Genomic DNA, 22,453 nt, shown 5'->3' on the forward strand with positions numbered 1-22,453 from the left:
ATTCCAGAACACTGCTGTTATCTCATCGTCTCTAAAGTTTTGGAAAAGATTGACTTGAAAATTTAAGGCAGGAAATAGTTCAACAAAAGTTAGTTTTGCACAACAATGTATAGTTTTGTTTACAAAATGATGGAATTTCCTTAAGAATTTTCTTCTACTGCCACATTAAAAGTTCTTAAATTCTAAACAGGATTTTTTAAAATCTGTTACTAGTTTCTATCAATAATCTTTATTTTTAAGTATGAGTGAAGATGTATCTAAGATTTTCTAAATTTGATGTAGTGTGCTTTCCTAATTCCTAAAAGAACAGACTAGTTGATCAGGAAGTACTGAATTGCAACAGCACACAAAATGGCAATAAGTGCAAATCCTATCAGAAGGGTTAGAACAAAGGTATCATCACTCATTTCTGTCTTGTACTTTTCATTGTTATTGTGGTTGCCTCTTCCTTTCCCTCCACTCCCTTTGCTATGCCCAGACTGATGCTTATAAGTTGACAAAAATGAGCTGGAGCTGTATGGCCCCCAGAGCTCTTGCATGCCATCAGAATTTTCATATTGGCGTCCGGCACAGACCTTGAAGCGATATCTTGAATTTGCATGATAGTTGGTAAAGGAAAAGGTGGTATTAGGTCCTTTGTAAATCTAAAGGAAAAGGGATGAAATTAAAATTATAGTTTCTTTCTAATTAAAACTATGTTGTACATTTTTTCAACAAAAAAAAACAAAAATTCATTACTTTAATGAACATTTTCACAGCAAAGTAAAATTTTACTCAGTGTTTTGGTGTAGGAGGTTCTTCTGTTTATGTGTTGTTTTCATTGGTTAATGAATAAAGAACCTGCTTTGGGCCTGATAGGGCAGAACTTAGGTAGGCGGAGAAGACAGAACTAAATGCTGGGAAGAAGGGCAATGTGAGAAACTCCATGGATCTTCTGCCTGAGACGGACGCTGGTTAAAATCTTTCTGGTAAGCCACAGTAACGTGCAATACACATATTAATGGAAATGGGTTAAACTAATATGTAATAGTTAGTTAAAAAAAGACTTTAGAGCTAATGGCAAAGGAGTGCTTTAATGAATATAGTTTCTGTGTGGTTATTCCGGGTGTAAGCTAGGTGGGCAGCAGAGACAAACAAATGGCCCCTCTCTCCTTGTAACAACTGGTGCCTTCAATGTGGTCAACTAACTCCACGTATTTCCAAATATTGTTTATAAATGTTCTTTTACATTTAAAGGGGGATATGATATAGAGATGAATAATTTGCATTGGTATAGATCTTCCTTTATTGATACAAATTTAAGACCAATTTTGTTTATATGTATTTCTGATCTTGATTAAGGCATTGTGATTGTTTAGCTCATTTAAAAATATAATGTATAATTAAGAAATATAGGTTAATAGATAATCATCTGTAATAATCAAGCTTGTAGTTATGTTAGATTTTCTAGATGTGCATAGATATATTTCATATGGATAGGCATTCTTCATATCTTTCAAAGACTACAGAATATTGCATTTAAAATGTTTTAATAACTTAGGACTTTTCATGATAATGAGACACAACTGCTCCTGGCAGCACCAGCTACTTCAAGAGGAAGATGGAGATCAAAGAAGCTCCTTATGGAATTTGGTAGCCATTTGGGCAAGAAACTGCTCTTGCCTGGACTGCTTCACTGGGTATGCAGTACCCAGAGAGAGATGACTGCTGAACTTGCCTAAAGGAGATATGGTCCTTCAGGGTTCCTGCTTCATGAAAGAGTCTGTGAGACATTCTGCAGGACACAGAAGAAAGTAACTGAAAACTGCCAATATAGGTGGAACTGTCTTTGAAATTTCCTGCTTCATGTAAAAGTCTGCTGAATACTATGGGCCAGTAGGCTGAAAATAGATTCCCCAATGTTATAGAAAAACTTTGGGTGATTGTACAGGCAGTGAGATGCCTCTGTCAATTCTAGAGTTTTGGAAGTTGCTTCCAATGCACTTTCTGTTTACTTAGGTAATATTATATCCTTCTAGAGTCTTTGATGGAATTAAAGAATTTATAGTTATAGTTCTCCTTAGTTATGATAAAAGATAAAGTAGATATAAGTATTATAACTGTAATTCTTATTTGATACCTGTTTTGTTATATGTGATTTTACTATGTTAAAGTTAAAACCTTTTTTGTTTAAACAGAAAAGGGGAAATGGTGTAGGAGGGTCTTCTGTTCATGTGTTGCTTTCATTAGTTAATAAATAAAAAAACTGCTTTGGACCTGATAGGGCAGAACTTAGGTAGGCTGAGAAGACAGAACTGAATGCTGGGAAGAAGGGCAGAGTGAGAGACACCATGGATCTTCTGTCTCAGACGGATGCTGGTTAGAAGCTTGCTGGTAAGCCACAGTCATGTGGCGATACACAGATTAATGGAAATGGGTTAAACTAATATGTAAGAGTTAGCTAATAATAAGTTAGAGCTAATGGCCAAGCAGTGTTTTAATGAATACAGTTTCTATGTGGTTATTTTGGGTGTAAGCTAGCCGAGCGGCCAGGAGAAACAAAGGGCCACTCTCTCCTTGTAACAGTGTTTATAATGTTCTGAGGGGTTCACTATTTATTAGATAATTATGTTCAATAAAGCATAAGAAAACCCTACAACTGTTGAGATTTAATTATTTTATATATGTACTTGAATCATGGATTGTGGTCAGTGGAATCAAGAAATACTAAACAATTCAGTGGTGATAAGCTAATTAAATGAATAAGCTAGATTATGTACATTAATGTTACAGATGAGATGAAACTTTGGAATGAGATTTAATTACTTTAAACACATTTAAAAATAACATACTACCCTTCAAAAACTCTAACTACAGATGGACATAGAACTACAATTGCTTTCAAGACAGGGTTTCTCTGTGTAGCCCTTGTTGTCCTGGAACTTGATTTAGAGACCAGACTGACCTAGAACTCACAGATCTGCCTGTTTCTGCCTCCCAAGTGCTGGTAATAAAGATGCACACTCCCACCAGCATACTACTAACAAAGCAAAACAAAACAAGACCTCATAGATCCCAGGATACCCTCAGACTTGCTATGTAACCAAAGAGTACCTTCATCCTCCTGTGTTTGTCTGTCAAGTGCTGAGGCTACAGTCAGGAGCTATTGTGCCTGGCAGAATATTAAAGACTAAATGTGAAAGAATATACCTGTTTAGCTTTCTTTCCAGTGATGACTTGAAGACAGTAAACAATGGGATCACCTTTAATTGGCTCCAAGGAATCCCATTTGATCTCACAACTGTTGCTTTTCAGTGGATGTAATTTAGGGGCTAGAAAAGGAAAATTACATTTTAGAAATTTCTAGTTTTTTCTACATGATGCTGAATACATCAAAATGATTCAAACTACACAATCATTACAAGCACATGTAGACCTAATATGAGAAATAGGTAACCATATTTAAAAATATGTGGCTGGCCTGGAACTTGCTACAAAGATCAGACTAGCCTTGTGCTGGCATTAAAGGTGTACATTACCACACCAACAGAACAATACTTATTAGCGAAATTACTTTTGTTATTACATCAGGCATCATTATTGTAGTAAAACCTTGATAAAGTTATCAATTAATAATGCATAATTAGATTTTCTATTAATATTTTTATAAACTTAAATTTCGTTTTTTTCTGCTAGAATAATCTGCATTGTGTTTATGTGGTATGTTTTACATTTAGAAATATTTTTATAAGGACAAGTATTTTATTTGAGGGGTGCAACAACTGTGTGAGGTCAGAAGGAGCACACTCTTCATTTCATGTTGTTAGTCTCTACATTTTAAGAAAATGGGGCTTAAACATATAGGGACATTAGTCAGGAAAAGAAGAAAGCATTATTGTTATCTAGGCAAAATTAACTTAATTTCAATGTGTTTCAGTTAGCATTCAACTGGAGAAGAATGATTTCATATTCGTGATTGAACTTGGGGACTAGAGAGATGGCTCAGCAATTATCAGCATGGGCTGCTCTTCCAGAGGATACAGATTTAATTCCCAACACCTACATGGTAGCTCACAAATATTTGTTATTCTAATTCCAGGGGATCTGACACCCTCACACAGGCATACATGCAAGCAAAAACACCAATTCACATAAAATAAGAAAAAAACAAATAGTGATTGAACTCATATGGAAAGATTGAATCAACCAAACATCACAACTGGGAGAGGGAAAAATAATCCTCAAACCTGGGACCTGCCAACTTGGACTCATTGTTAGTGTGATACATAGCACTTTACTGTTTTGATTGTAACATGCCTCCAGACCTTAGGACAACTGACTCCATGATAGAAGAACCATTCAGGCTATAAAACTCAGCATTACGACAGCACCACCTGCAAATACTAAAACAAAGCCCTAACCCACCAAAGTCCATAATTCTGGCAAAGTCTCTAAATGTACTAACCATGGGTTTTGGCTTCTGTAGTTTTGCTTCTGGCTAACTGTTCTTGTTAACCATATGTCAATCCAGACCATGTCTTTTGTTTGTTTGCTTTTTGCTTAATAGCCCACCATAAGAAAGGCTCAGTGCTACAGTAACATCCGAAACACCTAGTGTAGTTTAAGACCTGCTAATAAATTCTTGCTATTGGCTTAAACCCAACACCCTACAGTACTGATAAAGAGTTTAAATTAATAGTTTTAGAAATAAAGTTGTTAAAGTTTATATATTAATTTAGTTTTAGTCAGTGTAGCTACACCCGTCAATTGATGACTTTTTTCATAAGAAAACATTTGAGAAAATATAATGTGTAACAATGAACGGATATGACAATGTTGGCAGCACACCATTATGGAAACCAGGAGCCTGTGTTTTTCATGTGTATAGGTATGGGTACCAGTGTGTGTTCTTGGTGCTTACAGAGGTCTGACAGGGCATTGGATTCCATGGAACTGGATTTACAGATGGTCGTAAACCACCAAATGGGTGCTGGAAACATAACCTGGGTCCTATGAAAGAGCAACCAGTGCTTTCAACCTTTGAGGCCTCTTTTCAGCTCCATGGCTTACTCTTAAATTTGCAGTGCTAAAATTAGATGATCTCTAGAATATTTGAAAAATACTGATTTTCAGAGTCTTACTAATCCTTAAAAATGTTTATTTTTCTGAGACAGAGCTTCTCTGTTCAACAGTCCTAGATGTCCTGGAACTCAATTTGTAGACTAGGCTGGCCTTATACTCAAAGACCCACATACTTTTGCCTCCCAAGTGCTGGAATAAAATTTTGTGTGTGCCACCACTACTAGGCCTGAAGTCTTGATAAATCTTTTCATTGTTCCTTAATTACACAATTAAGTACTACTTTTTTATCATTCTATTAGTGAATTTAAAAATTACTATGACATTTTTAAGATTTAATTTAAATTTAAAATTATTTATTTATATAATGTGTATGGATGACATATACTTATGTTTGCACTTTGTGTGCACCTGGTACCCGTGGAAACCAGATGAGAGCATTGGATCTCCAGGAAGTGTAGTTAGAGATGGTTGTGAGCTGCCATGAAGGCACTAGGAATTGAACCTGGGTTCATTGGAAGAGCATTCAGTGCTCTTAACCACTGAAGCATCTCTCTAGCCTCAAGACTTAATTTAGTTTAATTTTTTTGTTTATTTGTGACAGGGTGTCTCTGTCCTGAGATTTGCTCTGTAGACCAGTCTGGCCTCAAACTCACAGTGATCTGCTTGCTTCTGCCTCCTTGGGTGCTCAGATTATTGGCATGTGTCACTAGTGTCAGACTGTTTTTTAAATAATTTATTTATTATTATTTGTTATTATTTTATAGGCATTTGTGTTTTGCCTGCATGTATTTGTGTTTTGCCTGCATAAGGGAGCCAGATATCCAGAAATGCAGTTACAGACAGTTATGAGATGCCATATAGGTGCTGGGAATTGAACCCAGCTCCTCTCGAAGAGCAGTCAATGCTCTTAACATCTAAACTCTCTTTCTAGCCCCTTAATTTAATTTTTAAATTTTCAATGAAAGTAAGAGGTTTCCTTATGGCGTTATCATACATTTTGAATTTGTTTAGGTTCCCATTAGTTGTGCATCTCAGTTTCCTGCTCTGTCTTATTACTTGTACTCCTCAACCTCCTGAATCCTCTTCTACTTTAATGTCATATGTGTTTTATGCCCTTTCTACCCCTTTCCTTAGAGTCTCTCCTAGTCTTATGATTTCTACTTTCCTTACCTCTACCCATATTAACTCTCACCTAAATACATTTATATAAAATTTAGAAGTCAGAATTTCAATGAGAGAGTGCATGTGGCATTTGTCCTTCTGAGCCTTGCTGCCTCTCTTAGCATTTTCTAATTACTGCTTATATATGTGTGCTTAGGAAGCTCTAAGAAAATGTTCAGTGTCTGCTTGCATCATTTACCTTTAAGAGCACCAGGTGGGGTTTTTGTTGTTGTGAAAGTGTAGACATCAGACTGTGGTCCCTCACCAGCTTCATTGCATGCCTGGATTTTAAACTTGTATTGTGTATATTCACTCAATTTTTGCACTTTGTGAGTCAGATCAGGCCCATGGTAAATGACAGAAAATCTGAGAGGAAAAAGATAAAGATTAGGGAAGCAATGTTATCATCAACAGTTGAACCCCAAAAAGTCAAAACAAGCCAGAAAAGGAAAACAAACAAAAAGGCAAAAAGAAATCAAGTCACAAGATCAATACTGTCAGGATGGCAGGCTTTCTCTCTTTCTTCCATAACTTCTGTTCTCTGTTACTTAAATTGCATGAAGTAAAGGAAAAGTGGTTAGGAAGAAGGGAAAATACACAGCTTATCCATGGAAAAGAATTGAAAGTATTATGTCTCACACAGCCACATGTTCTTTTCATGTCTACTTCATTCACTGAAACTACAGATTAAGACTTGTGACTTGTGTGTGTGTGTATGTGTGTGTGTGTGTGTGTGTGTGTGTGTGTGTGTGTGTGAGAGAGAGAGAGAGAGAGAGAGAGAGAGAGAGAGAGAGAGAGAGAGAGAGAGAGAGAGAGAATATGGCTGGCAAGATATATCAGTTCAAAGTGTTCTAAATACAGTAGACATTAAATGGCAAAAGTGGTTACCTGCCAGATCGATCTTCCATTAGTAAGTTATAGGTTATAAAGTTGGCATGTGATTTTTTCCTTGAGACATTGCCCCATTTGAGTCTGAGACTCTGGTGTCCATGCACCACACAATCAAGCTGTGGAGGCTCTGGTAGTATTGGTTTGGTTTTGCTTCTTATTGATGGGCTAAAAGGGCTTAGTCCATAATGATTAATAGCTTGAATTCTGATTCTAGTGGTAAAAATAAATTAAAATATATGAATTTGTATTTAGTAGAGGAAATACTTTTCTTCATATAAGCCAACCCACTCTATCTCTATATAAAATGACTATTATACTGATTACAAGACAGGTTTCCAAGATAGAACTACTATTGAAAACTATTGATGAGAGGCAGAAATGGTTCTTAGTAATATGAAATTTTGCCAATGAAACATAACTCTTTTCAAAAGAAATTTGAAGTGTATTAAATACACAAATGCAGCTCTGCTCAAAATTCTCAACATTTTTTCCATTTACCCAAAATAATATGAGTGACTTACCTGTATGTAGTATTAGGCTGTAGATTTTTCAGAACATACTCTGTTACTCTATCAACAGTCAAGATTTTTTTATCTCCATATTCAATGTTATATCCAGTGATTGGAGAACCATGGCAGTCTGGCTCCTCCCATTGGATAGCTATGCAAGATGAGGACAGTTTGGCAGGAACTTTGTCTTCAACTTCTTGTAACATTGGAACTATGGCGGGTACAGTTCCGGGTGTAGTTACTTTTCCAGTTCCTCCAAACATTCCAACCCCAACTATATTGACAGCCTGAAAAACAATGTAACATTCATTAGCAAATCATTTTAATGATTTTCTGTGCACACGCATTTTGTTGCATAATAAAACAGTGCATCATAAACTCATATTCTAACAATTTGGTTCTACATTGCAGACATACATGCTGAGACTTGCAGTCTGTCTTTAGGAAGATAAAGAGTGCACACAAATGAAGAAAAGTAAGAAGTGTTATATGGATATTTTAGATAATTAACTCCCCACAAGACTCATCAACTATGACACTAAGATTTTCTCCATTCTTTATGCGTGAGTTTTTATCTCTGTTAAGTTCCAATGCAGTCAATCAGTTTCACTGGTCTTTGGAAAGCATATAATATATAATCCCAAACTGAACAATAATATATACATATATCCTGTACCTACTTTCCTATGGGGAAAATATTTTCAATAACTACAGCTCAATACTATGGCCAGGAAATCACCATTGATAAAACACACTGATGTTACTTGGAACTGTGTGCACTTATTTGTGTGTGTACTTAAGTTTTAGTCAGTGACGATGGTCCCTTCAATACAAAGAAGTTTTATCACAGGATTCCATGTACTCCTCTTCTAGTCACAGTATGTTCCAACTCTGCCCAACTTCTAACTTGTGGAAACCACTGCTAGCTATTCATCATTACTACAAATTTCTTGTTTTCAGAATATCATATAAATATTATATAACGAAACATATAACTTTGATGAAGGTTCAGCTTTTAGTTACTATAATAATCTGAAGAGCTTTCAGCATATATATATATATATATATATATATATATATATATAATTTGCTCATTTTTATTACTGAACAGTGTATCACAGTATAGATGTATCATAATTTAATTAACCATACATCTGTTGAAAGATATTGAGAAGATTTTAGTTTGACTCATACAAATAAATGTAAGATGCTACTGTGCTCTTTTCTGGAAAGGCTATGATTCTCATCAGTTTCTTGTGAGTGACCAGTTTCCTTAGGAATCTGACAACACTTGGGGTTACATTGATTTTTAACTTAGGCATTCTGAAAGATTCAGAATGGAATTTCCTTGTGCATTTCCCTAATAGTAAATGACTCTGAACATCTGCATGTGCTCACTTGCCCTTGTACATTATCTTCAGTCACTAATCTTTATTCATATTTTTCTATCTATGTTTTTCAAGTCATGATTTCTCTGTGTATCTCTATTGTCCCAGAAGTCACCCTACAGACGAGGATGGCCTCAAACTCATAGAGATTCACCTGTCTCTGCCTCCCTGAGTGCTGTGATTCAAGGCATGTGCTATCTTCACCTGGCCTTTATGCATTTTCTAACTGAGCTGCTTGAAATAACTCCTAAGTTCTGAAAGTCTTTATATAGTTTATGTGATAGCCCTTTTCAAGACATGAGTATGACAAATATTATTTCCCGGCAAGTAGGTTCACTTTCATGCTTTTTAGAACATAGAAAAGTAAAAATTTTAAACTTTGAATAGCTCAAACTTACCATTATTCCTTTTGTGGGCTATATTTTTGGTATTTAGTGCTTGTCTAGACATAGATCACATAGATTTCCACATATATATGAGAAATATATATTTATTTTTATATAGTTACATTTTTAGATTTGTTCTTTTTTATATATTTATCACTTTTATTTATTTATTATTAAGAGACAGATGCTTGCTATGTTGCCCAGGTTGGACCAAAATCTCTGGACTTAGGGGATCTTAGCATTTCACCTTTGAGTAGTTGATACTACATGTATGTGCTTGGTGGTTTATGCCTTTATTTAGTGTTTTATGGTTTCATTCTGGAAAGGAAGATGTAAACTCACTGCTAATTTCTGTTTAAACTCTTTGAATAATTCTTCTGGAAATTCTAATTGTCCTTATTATATAGACACAAATTTTTTCATGACTGCAGGGCTAAACACCATCTAGACTGAGTTTCAGTGCTTTGTGATTTTTGAGGACTAGTTTCACTTCTTGTGTTCATGTATAAAAGTGTTCTGAGTTTTTAAAAATAATGCTGTTGTATTCCAGAAATCAATGATTTGTGTCCATCCTTTTTTAGTGCAGATGAATCCATGGCATCTTACACTGATCTCCCTAGACCCTCTACTGTTTTTATCCTTGTTAATTTTATAAGAAGTTTTTTCAACGTTCTTGGTTTTTTTTTTTGCTAGTGAACCAATCATAATGTTTTATTGAATTTTACTTTTATTTTCATTTGTTGTTTTCTGACTGTATAATTCTTGTTTCTTCCCTTCTGCTTGCTTTTCATTTATTTTGCCATTCTGTTCATGTAGAAACTTCAAATTACTGAATCAAGTTCCATGGTAATATAAACATCTTATGTTCTGAGTTTTTTTCCTCACTACTGTTTTAGGTCATCCCACTCAAAGTATTTGAGGCTTCCCAAGATCAAATTCTTGGAAAGGGCTGTTAGGCTGATCTGCAGAGTCAAGATATTTAAAATGAACACATCTTGTCCCTATGTTATATAGCATCCTTAAATGGTTGAACTAGGACTCAAGAACTAGGAAGAAGAATTGAATCATATACAAAGGTCAAACAAGGCCCATGGGACCTTTTAGTGACGTTTTTTTACAAAGGTTAACTATAGCTGTACAAATAGGGGTAATAAATCGAGAAGCTATATGAGTACTTATTGAATCTCTGTCTTTTGAAAATTTCAAATTAGAATGCAAAAAGATACTTAAGCATTTAAAGGTCAGATTATCATCAATAGGTGAATATATACTGCACACAGTCAATGTTGAGTCATTTGACTATAATACTGAGGATTGGGCAGAAGAAGCATTTTCCAAAGGTATGCAGAGACATCAAAATACCAAATGTTTTTATTGTGAAAAAATAGGACATCTGAGAAGGGATTGTAGACAAGATGTTTCTAGAAATAATGTTTCCACTGGGAATGACAAAAATAGAGGGCTTCAACCTGTGAATTATATAGAAAATGTGGCAAAGGCCACCATTGGACCAATTAATGTAGATCAACAGAAGATAAACAAGGCAACCTGCTACCATTGAAAAACTCCTTGCGGAGGGGGGGACTCTTGCAGGCCCTCACATTAATTGTGGTCCAGTCATTCCTAGTCACTGTGGAGGACACGTCTTCCCAGAAAAACTAGACCAACTAAGTGCCTGTTGTAAAAAAACAAAACAAAACAACAACAACAAACAAAACCCATACTACTCTGGATGGTAGAATAAACATAGAGGATGAATCAAAAATTCTAATAGAAAAATTGGAAATGTATATTTTGGCAGACTTCTATAAATGATCAAAGACCAAAGCTGAGAGTACATATAAGTAATATTATAATTGAAGGATTACTGGACACAGGTGAGGATGTGACTATTATTATTCCAGAATCTTGGTATCTGAATTGGCCTCATCAGGAGGCAAATGTTGAATTCCTAGGAACTGGAATCCTATCTCAAGTAAAACAAAGCATTAGATGGGCTGAATGCATAGGGTTAACAGGACAGAGAGGAAGGCTGAGGCCATATTTATCTAACATAGCAGTGACTCTATGGGGTCATAATCTGTTGCAGCAATGTAATACCCAGATTAACATTCATGCAGTCTCGGATATAGGAGTACAATCCAATTCATGTTTCTGGGAAGGATATCGTAAGGTACTGTTAAAAAAACTGTCAACAGCCATTCAGATTGTACAAAAACACAAAACAACTAGCAAACGTTCAGAGGTGCAAACAGCCCTGCCTTTAAAATGGTTAACTAAGGAACCAATATGGGTTAAACAATGGCCTTTGACAGATGATAAGCTATAGGCTTTAGAACAGCTGGTACAGAGGCTAGAAGTGCACCATACTGAAGAATCAACCAGCACTTGGAATTTTCCTGTATTTGTTCTTGAAAAGAAATCTGGAAAATGGAGAATGGTGACAGATCTAACACCTGTCAATAAAGTGATTCAACCAATGGGCCCTTTACAATCTGGAATTCCTTTGATTTCCCTGTTGCCTAAAGGATGGCCTTTTATAGCTAATGATTTAAAAGATTGTTTTTTCATTATACCTTTCTAAGAAAAAGACAGAAAATTTTTCCTTCACAGTGACTACTTATAATAATTCTCAGCCTTCTAAGAGATTTCAATGGAGGGTCCTCACACAGGGAATGTTAAATAGCCTCACCCTGTGCCAATAGTTTGTAAGTCAACCATTGGAAATAATACATAAGCAATTTCCTAAATTTATAGGTTACCATTACATGGATGGCATTTTGCTATCTGATTCAAATGTAGATAATTTAGAAAGAAAGTGTGAAGAAGTAAAAAAAAAGTTTTGCCTAATTGGGGATTACAAATTGCTCCTGAAAAAATACAAAGAGGAGATTCTATCAATTATTTAGGTTATAAAATAGGTTTATAGAAAATTAGGTTAGTCGAGATGGTGCACCACTTTACAACATTCTGACCAGAACTTAAAATAAGAACTTCAGAAAAACCCAAGTGACTACTCAAAGACTATCTGTAATTGTACCAAATAGTAATCTTGAAACTTATCCATCATTTTAGTTTTTACAGGATCCCATAGAGATAGCATTGCCTCCATGACAGCTGAAAATGACTCTAGAAGACAATGTTCCCCTCTTCCAACAAAGTTTGTCCTCAGGGTTAGGGACATCTATTAGGGGTTCGTTATAAGTGGTATAGGGTTAGGGGTTGAAATTAAGTAGTCTCAGGGATCTCATTTGAAAAAAGGTATTAGATGGGATAATATGTAGATTAGTGTCAGCTTCCTCACAATAAAAATAATAATAGTGAATAGTAGTGAGAATACTTGTGAGCTATTATTTATAGACGATTTACATTGGTATAAATTCTTGTATATTGATATAAATTCAAATTATATTTCTTATATTGAACATACTCTTATTTCTATGTACAATATTTCTGTACCTATGCAGAATTATTTTGTCATATTATATGAATGCATGTTTCTACCTCTTCTTAAGATATTTTGTATAGTGATGCAATTTTAGGATACATTTATTATATTGCACTATATATTTCTACCTCTGATCAAGATATTTATACATTGTTCACATTTGGAGGTCATTGTTCTCATCTGTTGCACATTTGTTTAAAGATTATTTAATATGAATCCTTAGTCTTTATGCTATATAGGTATTAAGAATTATAGATCAATAGTCATCCATGTTTGTCATAGTTAGACTAACCAAGTTCCTTAGATGTGTAGAAATTGTATTCTGCATAGATAGGTAACCTTTAACTACTTCAAAGAACTGTAGAATATGACATTCAAATAACTTAGGATTCTGTTGACATGAGAGATGATTGCTTCTGGAAGTACTGATCTATTCCTGAGAGAATGTTGAATACTGAATATACTCCACTTGGACCTTATTTTCTTCTTAACAAACTGGCCTTTGGGCAAATAACTGACACTACCTCAACCACTAAAAAATGCAGTTTCCAGACTGGACAAACATGATACAAGCAAAAAGACTGCCAAATATTACCAATACAGGGTAAGATGGTTTTTAAAATTTTCCTGCTTCTGAAAATGGTCTGTCAGTTGCTCTAGGCCTTAGGCAAAGCTGGTTGCCCTATCATTGCAAATGAGACTTTGGGTGAGTGCCCAGATAACCAGTTGTCACTGTCATTTCTAGCACCTTTTGGAAGTTGCTTGATTACACTTCCTGTTTATTCAAGTAATATTATTTACCTTCTCAGATCTTGGATGAATTTGAAGACTAGATAGACATAGTTACTTTCCTTTTATGAATTAGAAAAGCCATTTCTAATATAAGACTTAGACTCCTTAGGAAAAGATAGCTACTGAAAAATTCAACATATTTTCCTGCTTGATGTTGTTCATTCTGGTTGTAATTCCAATTTTTATACTTGATATTTGTTCTGATTGTATATAGTTTTGTATTAGCCTTAAAACTCTTTTATTTAGACAAAAGGGGAGGTGCTATGGGAATTCCTTCAGCCAATAGCATTTAAGATACTAGCCAACTTTGGGTGTAGTCTTATGTACTATAAATGCAGACAAAAAAGTCTGCATGTGCCCTTTGGCTGCTGGATTGGGTTTCAGTTCCTTGTGCATGCAGAGGACTACAGATCACTACTCTTTATGTGAGCTTACCACCTAATAAATAAGTATTTGTTATATTCCATTCTGAGAAAGTGTGGAGATCTTTTGTACTACAACATACTAGGATATACCCATCCAGGTCTCAGGCTCCATCAGGGTCTCTAAACAACCTTGGGAGTCTTCATGGTGTTAAGTAGGGGACCCTCATCATATGTGAAACCTTTCACCACTTAACCCGTCTTTCTCTTTAAATGAGTATTAGAGAGCATCAGCAATGTTGCACAATGGCTTCTGACAATCCAAGACCAGAACTGTTACCTAGCTAGCTGTTGCTGTCATGCAGAACTTCTGGGCCCTCCCTGTCTTTTACAGGACACCCATGGGGGCTATGTGTACACTTTTGAATAAACAGTGTTATTTTTTTTTTATCAGTAAGTCAGTTCAGGTAGAGATGAATCACAAGGTTGAAAGGCTACTGTGCTGGAGAAATGGCTTGACGATTAAGAATACTTATTGCTCTTACAGTGGTCCTGGGTTCAGTTTCCACCATCCCCAGTGTGGTTCACAATCATCTGTAACTGTGTTCCAGGGGATCTGATGCCTTCTAATCTGGCCTTTGTGGGTGCCAGGCATCTTTATAAAATTAAATTAAAATTAAAAAGGATAGAGTCATTGTTTTTCAGGGGTCTTCCATCTCATGATTAACCCTTTCACATACTTAATTGCTCCTTTTGGCTGCTCTTTTGGTTGCTCCTACTTATCATTGATCATTCTGGGATTGCTCTTTCTTCCATGATTTGTTAACCTTTTCCAGATGTTTTCGGCTGAAAGGATCACCTCATTTTTCCTAGCACAGTCAACTCACAAGAAGGCCTTAAAGTTGTCCTCCTCCTCTAGACCCTTCATTCCTAGGACTGTTGCCCCTCCTTAACGGGAAGTATCATTAGAGACATCCTCGCAAAGCATAGTTCCTGAATTGAGAGCCATCTTGTCTTAAAGGCAGCTCCATTCTGGCCTGAATAGTATCCCTTTCCATGAAACTAACAGTTTCAGTTTGCTGAAGACAGATTTTAATTGAATATATTATTCCTGTAATGTTAGTTAAATCAGTAACATCATCTCATATAACCCACAAGACCATTCTGATCATTCAGAAAAATTCACAGCACCCCTAGTAAGGCCTTTCCAAGAACTAGCCCTATAAGAACCCTAGCTAGTAAATCATGTTCATTGTCTTACTCTCTTGACTTCTGATGAGTGCCTGTCCCAAGTTTTTCTCAAAGTCAACCCATCTTTGAATTGTAGGATTTATGAGTTCGAGGCCAGCCTGTTTTCCAGTGAGAATACCAGGACAACCCGGACTACACAGAGAATCCCTCCCATGTCTTAAAAAGTCAAAAGCAAAACCACACTCTCCTCAAAAAAAAGAAAAGAAAAAAGAAAGAAACTGATTGTATGAGCCTGAAGAGGTGTATTTGTTTCAGACAAGGACCCATTGTATATTTCAGTCCAGCCTTAAACTTATTATGTATCCCAGGCTTACTTCAAACCTGTGGCAATTCTCCTGCATCACCCTCCAAAATTCTGGAAATACATGCCTGTACTACAGGCCTGGCTCAAGTCAATGTTTTAATAAGCATTTTAGATAACTTCTAGAAGTTCAGAGAGATCTGAAAACCACAGACGTATAAAGGAAATATGACAGATCAAGTGGGACTGGACAGTACATGTGAGATCATTTGGGGCTTTAAATAATACGAGAAGGAACTCCAAGCACTGTAGTGAAAGATAAGCAATATTCTTAGAAATCCTTCCCTTCTTGACTTTACTCTGGTCTTTACATTGGAAATGACACTAGTATTATATATATGGAAAGTGCAGTTTAACAGCTATTGCCTTCTTTATAGTGAAGGAAATGCCATCTCTACCTGGACTCTGCAAAAATACGTGGTTGCTGGAATAAGGCCTTTGACTTCATATCGCAAACAAGGACCAGTGTAAATCAAATGCATGGAATCTTCAACTTGTCCCCACTGCAGTCGGTAATCAGTGATTTCAGCACCATTGCATTTAGGAATCTGAAAGACGAAATGCATACAGAAATTCAATCCTTTTTCTAAGTGGTCACTATATTAGATACTGTGGAGAGGAATAACACATGAAAGCTTGTAATCCATTAAGTGAAACAGGGTAGAGATGGATAGAAACAAACACAGGCCACATTCAAAAGGACAAGTTAAAGTAAGAAAAAGGACTTGCTGATTTCACAACTTAAATGAATGAAAACAAATATATTAATATTGTTTAACATAGCCATTGGTTAGTATGATAAATCACTGATCACATGACCTGGTGAACTGGCCTACATAAGTTAAAAATTAGTGTTGTCATACATTATTAACAGACTAAGCCTTTCTGTCAATGTTAAAAAATAAGTCATTGCTTGAGACTGGGGGAAAAAAGAACAACCCAAATGAACCTATTTGCAAAAATAATTAGGCTAATCCTTAATATTAAGAATGTAAGTAGTTTGGTAAGACATTCACATGGGTTGTTAAAAGTATATGTTTAAATCTTTAATATACCTTATGTACCAGCTTGTTGTTACGGGTTAGAAATGGTACCAGAAGATTTTTCAATGAAGTTCTTCAAAGAATAGCAAGTTCTGGGCTGGGGATATTGTTCAGAAGTAGAGTGCTTGCCTAGCATGCATGAATCAGCCCCAGCTTCAGTTCTCAGCAGCACAGAAAGTTAAACTTTTATAAAATGATTTACCTTAGCTGTCTCTTGCATTAGCTTTAAAACCTCAATTAGTAACCCATTGATAGTCCATTTTGATCCCTGATTTTATGGTTGATATCTGAAGAGCAGAATATCAGTTCTGTAGTCTTCATGATATTACTGGTATCAATTCCTAGGTATGTTCTAGAAACCAAGGTCTGACGGTTATGGGATCCTAATTCTAATCTATGATTCATGAGAAGTTATGGGATCCTAATTCTAGTCTTTGATTTATTAGAGATTTCAGGGATTTTTCCACAAAATGTTCTAGCCCATTAGCATGTTTGTGTATCAGCAAAATTAATAAGAAGTTGAATTAGTGAAATACCTCCCAACTGACAACAACACAGGTTGGACCCTTGCAGGTTAGCACAGGTGTACCACACTGAGAAGGAGGGTGCCGGGCTGGTACAGTTCCACACTTCATAGAATGAGATCCAAGCTACAAATTAAACAAACATACAAATAAACAAACCCATGCATGACTTTGCAGGCATGGTTACTCCTTACCTGGACTGCAAGTACAGTGCAAGCATGTATTCATTCAAAGTGAACTGAAGTACAGGTGGGTCACCTGGGCAGTGCAACTTCTCTTCTCCTATTTTATGTTTTTAGCCAGAAACTGTGGGTTCTTCAGGAAGTCATTTACTTACTGTACATTTCTTTTTGGAGCCAGAGTTCTCCTTTCCATCATTCCGGGGACCTTTTGCTTTTTTGCCACGCATGACTGTTTCCAAGTTCCCATTAACGGAGCGATTGTCTATAAAATATGTAAAATACACTGGGTTCTCACCTCCACAAATTAGTTATGTTGGTATTAGTGTTCAAACCCACTCTTGTTTATACTAAATGCATACACTATTCTTTATGCTTTGCTTCATACCAAGTCTTTGGTTTTCATGGATGGTTCTTTAGAACAATACAATATACTGTGGAGTGAGTTAAGACTCCTCTTTTAAAATGCTTTAGAGACGCCAAGCTTATTTTATCAATTAACCTTATAATTTAACTTAGAAATTAAGCTAGGTTTCCATTATCAAGCCTTGGTTTGCTAAGAATCATTCAATTCAGACTAAAAGGAAACTCTTCTGGATGATATTAACACATGCACGCAAAGCAGAAGTCACAGGACTAGAAACTTAGGCACAGTTGTCAATCCTGTAAGGAAGCCTCACTTACCAAGGAGAAGGTTTGTGTCCTTGCACTTGGTTTTACTGTTTAAGGGCAGTGAGCGACAAGACGCAGGAGGTAGAGTAGGTGTCTGAATTGTCAGTACATCAGAAGGCTAAGAGATAGAAAATGTTTTACTAAATTGGAGTTCAGCTTTAGAAAACATTCAATAATATAACAGTTTATTTCAACCCTCAATTCCCCCAATTTGAGAACTCTCTCCTTTCTGATTTTGAGAACTCTCCCCTTTCTTATTTCTTACCTGGCTTTGGCCTATAGGTGAAGTGCAAAAGACTCTCAGTTTATATGTGGTTCCTGGTTGGAGGCCATCGTACAGAAATTCCTGGCGAGTGCCATTGTAGATTATCTTCCAGAGATTTGCTGTAGGAAGCAGAGCAAATTGGCTCAATTTGGTCATAGGTCACGTCTAAATTTTATAAGTCTCCACAACAATTAATGTATGCATGATAAATTCTAAGAAACAACCATCTTAGAACACAACTAGATCCAATTATCTTTTGGGGGGTAAGGTTTCAAGACAGGGTTTCTCCATGTAGCATTGGCTATCTTTGAAATCACTCTGTAGATCAGGCTGGTTTCCAACTCCCAGAGCTCTGCCTGCTACTCCCTTTTGAGTGTTGGGATTAAGCATTTATGTCACCACTGTCCAGCATAATCCAATAATTTTTCATGATAAATTATTTTACTCCCAGCAGAATTAAACAAAAGTTTATGGTATTAGTAAGTCACGATTTCTAATCAAAAGTACTCCAATTGCATTCTGTGGTTTGGTCTTACAGGTTTGTATTTATATTGATTTCTGGTTCTTGCAATTGCACTATGGTTATATAAGACACTAGTATTAGCTGAAGCTAAGTCACAGTTTTGCTAGGAAACTGTGTACTATTTTTTTCAAAACTTCTAGATGGCCGTAAGATTATTTCAAAATAAAATATTTTAAAATTTGTGTTGCCTTACCACCATCTGAATTTTCACTGACTTCTAAACTGTAGCTTGAAATGTGCATCCCACCATTGTCTTTGGGGGAGCCTAAAAAGAGAAACAAATTTTAAGTGATTCTATAAAAGCTTGCATGTCATTTTATCTCATAAAATGTAACTTCTCACAGAGAAAAATATAAATGTGGCACATTGTTATATAACTAGTAACGATCTAAAAAGCTAATACAAGTTACATACATTTGATACTCATCAAGTATTTAGATCGTATTTCAAAGTTCTTGGTAAGAAACTAAAATGATAAGAATATGTGGAGTAATTTTCATTCATCTAATTTAGAGGCCAAAAATCTGTTTAGGCATATTTTCTGATTAAGCTGAAATTTATCTTTGACACAGACCTGTTTCTTTAGTACCTATTTTGACTAAAATTTTACTTGGAAGACAGTTATTTAAGGATACATATGAAGTTCAAAATTTGGTTCATATGTGACTAGTTATTATAGCTATAGGAAATTCAATAGCAAATTATCAAAAAATGATAGGGTTTATAAAACTCATTTATATTGCAGAGTATTTCACATGCAAATGGGAATATTTTATTAAGCTTAAAGCAATTGCAGAAAGATTTCCTCTCAATAGTAATTATGGAGAGAACAAAGTTCAGACATAGAAGAATTATTTACCCCAGCCAATTTTTACTTGGCGTGCATGGATTGCTCCCACTACATATGGTTTTTTAGGGTATCCAGGCTTGGCTGGACAAGTAGAATATTTTACTTCTCCACTGGGGTTGCTTCTTCCTTCCAGATTGTAGGCAAAAATCTGTTTGTGTAAAAGAAATTATTTTGTTGGACATTGGAAATTAACGTCTGCTTTGATAATGTGTAATGTGCAGCTGGGTGAGCATTTCCAAGAAATAAATGCAAAGTTTCATTTCAAAGAAAAATAACAGCATTTATTCCAGTGAAGAGTTTAGTCTTATATGAAAACACAACACCAATTTTTAAATCATGACACATACCCGAAACTTGTATGTAGTATTTCTCTGAAGATTTTTTACAATGCACGAGAGATCTTCTCCATTGTATTTAGGTTTAAAACCCAATCCCTGAAAACGGAGGACAAGGAATTTAGGAATGAAGCTTAGGTTCAAGCTCTTGCTTCAACTTACTATCTACCTTAATGGTCTTGAGAAAGTACCTTAGACTTTCTGAACCCCAAAGGATCTGCACCAGTTCCTCTGCATATATGTTACGACTGTTAGCTTGATGCTTTCTTGGGACTCCTAATAGTGGGAATGGGTGTATCTCTGACTCTTTTGCCTTTGTTTGAGAGTTTTTCCCTCCTATTGGGTTGCCTTGTCCAGCTCTGATATGAGGGCTATTATATGAGCTTATTAGTTACGACCCAGAACACGTCTCAATGTTATCTCCTCTATTTAACATTTTGTGGCTTGTACATAGTAATTTGTGGCTGCTGTTTAAATTGACCAGCTCTTTGATACAGATTTGAAAATTCCAAATGGGATGAAATAGTTGCCCACCCACACGAGAAAACCGAGATGAAGGTGGACAGCTTGGCAGAATTGTGTAAAGGTGCTGAAAGATATCTGTGACCACAGAGAGTCAGCCAGAACAGGGCTGGAGCTGAAAATGCTAACAGACGTCTTTGAATAGAACGAGCAGAGTGCAGAGATGCTGCTGTTGCCTTCAGCTAGTTGAGGATGAGCGACCTATGCAGACTTGCCCAACAATTGCTCTGCATTGAGCCCATTCAGAACACAGGGACTCAAGATTGTTCCCCCCTCCAAGTGAGAAGTGAGTATAAAAAGGTATTGAGAAATGAGACTAAAAGATCATAGCCCCCAAACAGGAAACTTACAGATCTTGGTTCCTCCATCTCGAGTACATAAGTAAGAGTGTCATTTGGGTTTGGGTTTGTTGGGGCACACCATTCCAGCCACAAACTATAGACTCCTGCTTCTTTCAACTTAGGTGGCAGCGGTGCCGGAGGTGTGTTTCCTGATGTGTAGAAGACGGCTATTTCACTGAAATTACTAAAAGGATATGTTAAAGTGGAAACACCAGTTTCAGGATCTCATGGCACTGTAGACATTTCAATAGTGAAAATAATTCAGTGTACCTGGAGCCAAAGTGATTTTTGGCAGCTAATCTGAATGCATACTTCGTAGAAGCGGTCAGTTTAAAGATCTTGTGCTGTTTCGTGGGACCACTATAGCAACTTTTGAACTCTTCACCTTTACCCTTAACAATGCACACAAAATATTAGAATATTTTAAAATACTGCACCTAACAACACATACTCATCATAGCGTTAATCATTCACAATCAGGTGAATGATTTTTAAAGATATCTGTGCATGAAGTCTAAGCCCGAAGGGGTCCCTTCACTGACAGGGGAAAATGGACACAAGCCCTCATCCCTAAGCCAGAACTTATCTTCAGATGATAAACGCTTGAAAAAAATTCATTTTTTCCCATGGAGTCTCATTGGGTATCCAAACCATACTTAAAGGCGGGATCCATTCCCAGCAGTATTTGACCAATACAAAATGAACTCAATGGTAAATGTGGACATTTTTTAGTGACTCATAATGCTTTGTCTGGGTATTTAAAAATATGTATAGGTTTTTTGATTAGATATTATCCTTTCCGATCTTTATGAGATTTCTATGTGCATAAATGTATGTATCTATATCTACATGTGTTTCTTCTGCTTTTTTTGACTCTTTTTTTGCTTATTTGTTTGTTTTTTCTTATTCAGATATTTTTAAAAATTTTGTCTTATTTTACTGTTTTCTCCTTTCTTGCATTAGATGCCTGTTTTCTAAGGAGAACAAAAAAGTCTGTGGATTTGCATGAAGGATGCATAGGGGACCTGGAGTTGAGGGAGGGGAAAACAGTAATCTGAATATATTATATGAAAAACTATTTTAATAAAATTAAAATCAAAATAAATGTGCATACCTCATCCCATTCCAAAAGAAAGCTGCTTATTTTGGATCCATTATCTTTGGAACCCTAAATAGATCAGAATAATAAAATTATGATGGGTTATTTTTACATAATACATATATGTTACATATAATATATACATGTGTTTGCATTTAAACTTGTATAAATTACTGCAAAAAATTTAGCATATTTGTTTTCATGGCAATTCAAATTTAAGGTTAGAACATATGGTTTACAGTCTACAATACAAACACTGATTCTATACTTTGTTTTCAGACTTCATAAAAGGAAAGAAATTAAAATTGATAAGTAAGAAATTGGAGAGACAGATTTATTGGTAACTGTGATGACTTAACACTAAAACTTAAGTGGTGAAAAGGGACAGTTCACTTTTTATTAATTACCTAAGTTCTATTGACATTTCTCAATTCACTTGGCAGGACTTCTCTGAATGAAGAGAAAGAGTATTGTGAAGAAAAGCATTAGAGAAGTAAGTTAGATGAAGCATGCATAATCCATCTTTAAAATTCAGGATTCGGGAGAGTGT

The 22,453-nt window shown here is 35.8% G+C and overlaps 1 protein-coding gene across 1 annotated transcript in view; it reads right to left on the minus strand.

Moving 5' to 3' along the window:
- Positions 1 to 311: 311 nt before the first annotated feature.
- The window catches only part of LOC119805413 (fibronectin type III domain containing protein 3C1-like), a 46,305-nt gene continuing 24,163 nt past the window's right edge, over positions 312 to 22,453 (minus strand). The window contains exons 11-26 of the mRNA XM_038317371.1: positions 21,919 to 21,972; positions 21,075 to 21,196; positions 20,814 to 20,988; positions 19,954 to 20,040; positions 19,616 to 19,754; positions 18,950 to 19,021; positions 18,234 to 18,352; positions 17,981 to 18,086; positions 17,455 to 17,561; positions 17,130 to 17,243; positions 15,949 to 16,098; positions 7,635 to 7,909; positions 7,111 to 7,323; positions 6,422 to 6,588; positions 3,190 to 3,311; positions 312 to 644 (exon numbers count right to left, since the gene is read on the minus strand). Coding sequence (XP_038173299.1) covers positions 312 to 644; positions 3,190 to 3,311; positions 6,422 to 6,588; positions 7,111 to 7,323; positions 7,635 to 7,909; positions 15,949 to 16,098; positions 17,130 to 17,243; positions 17,455 to 17,561; positions 17,981 to 18,086; positions 18,234 to 18,352; positions 18,950 to 19,021; positions 19,616 to 19,754; positions 19,954 to 20,040; positions 20,814 to 20,988; positions 21,075 to 21,196; positions 21,919 to 21,972 — 2,355 coding nt within the window. The remainder of the gene's footprint in view (positions 645 to 3,189; positions 3,312 to 6,421; positions 6,589 to 7,110; positions 7,324 to 7,634; positions 7,910 to 15,948; positions 16,099 to 17,129; positions 17,244 to 17,454; positions 17,562 to 17,980; positions 18,087 to 18,233; positions 18,353 to 18,949; positions 19,022 to 19,615; positions 19,755 to 19,953; positions 20,041 to 20,813; positions 20,989 to 21,074; positions 21,197 to 21,918; positions 21,973 to 22,453) is intronic.

The sequence above is a fragment of the Arvicola amphibius genome, chromosome X (assembly GCF_903992535.2).
Source record: "Arvicola amphibius chromosome X, mArvAmp1.2, whole genome shotgun sequence".
In the NCBI taxonomy this organism is placed as follows: Eukaryota; Metazoa; Chordata; class Mammalia; order Rodentia; family Cricetidae; genus Arvicola; species Arvicola amphibius.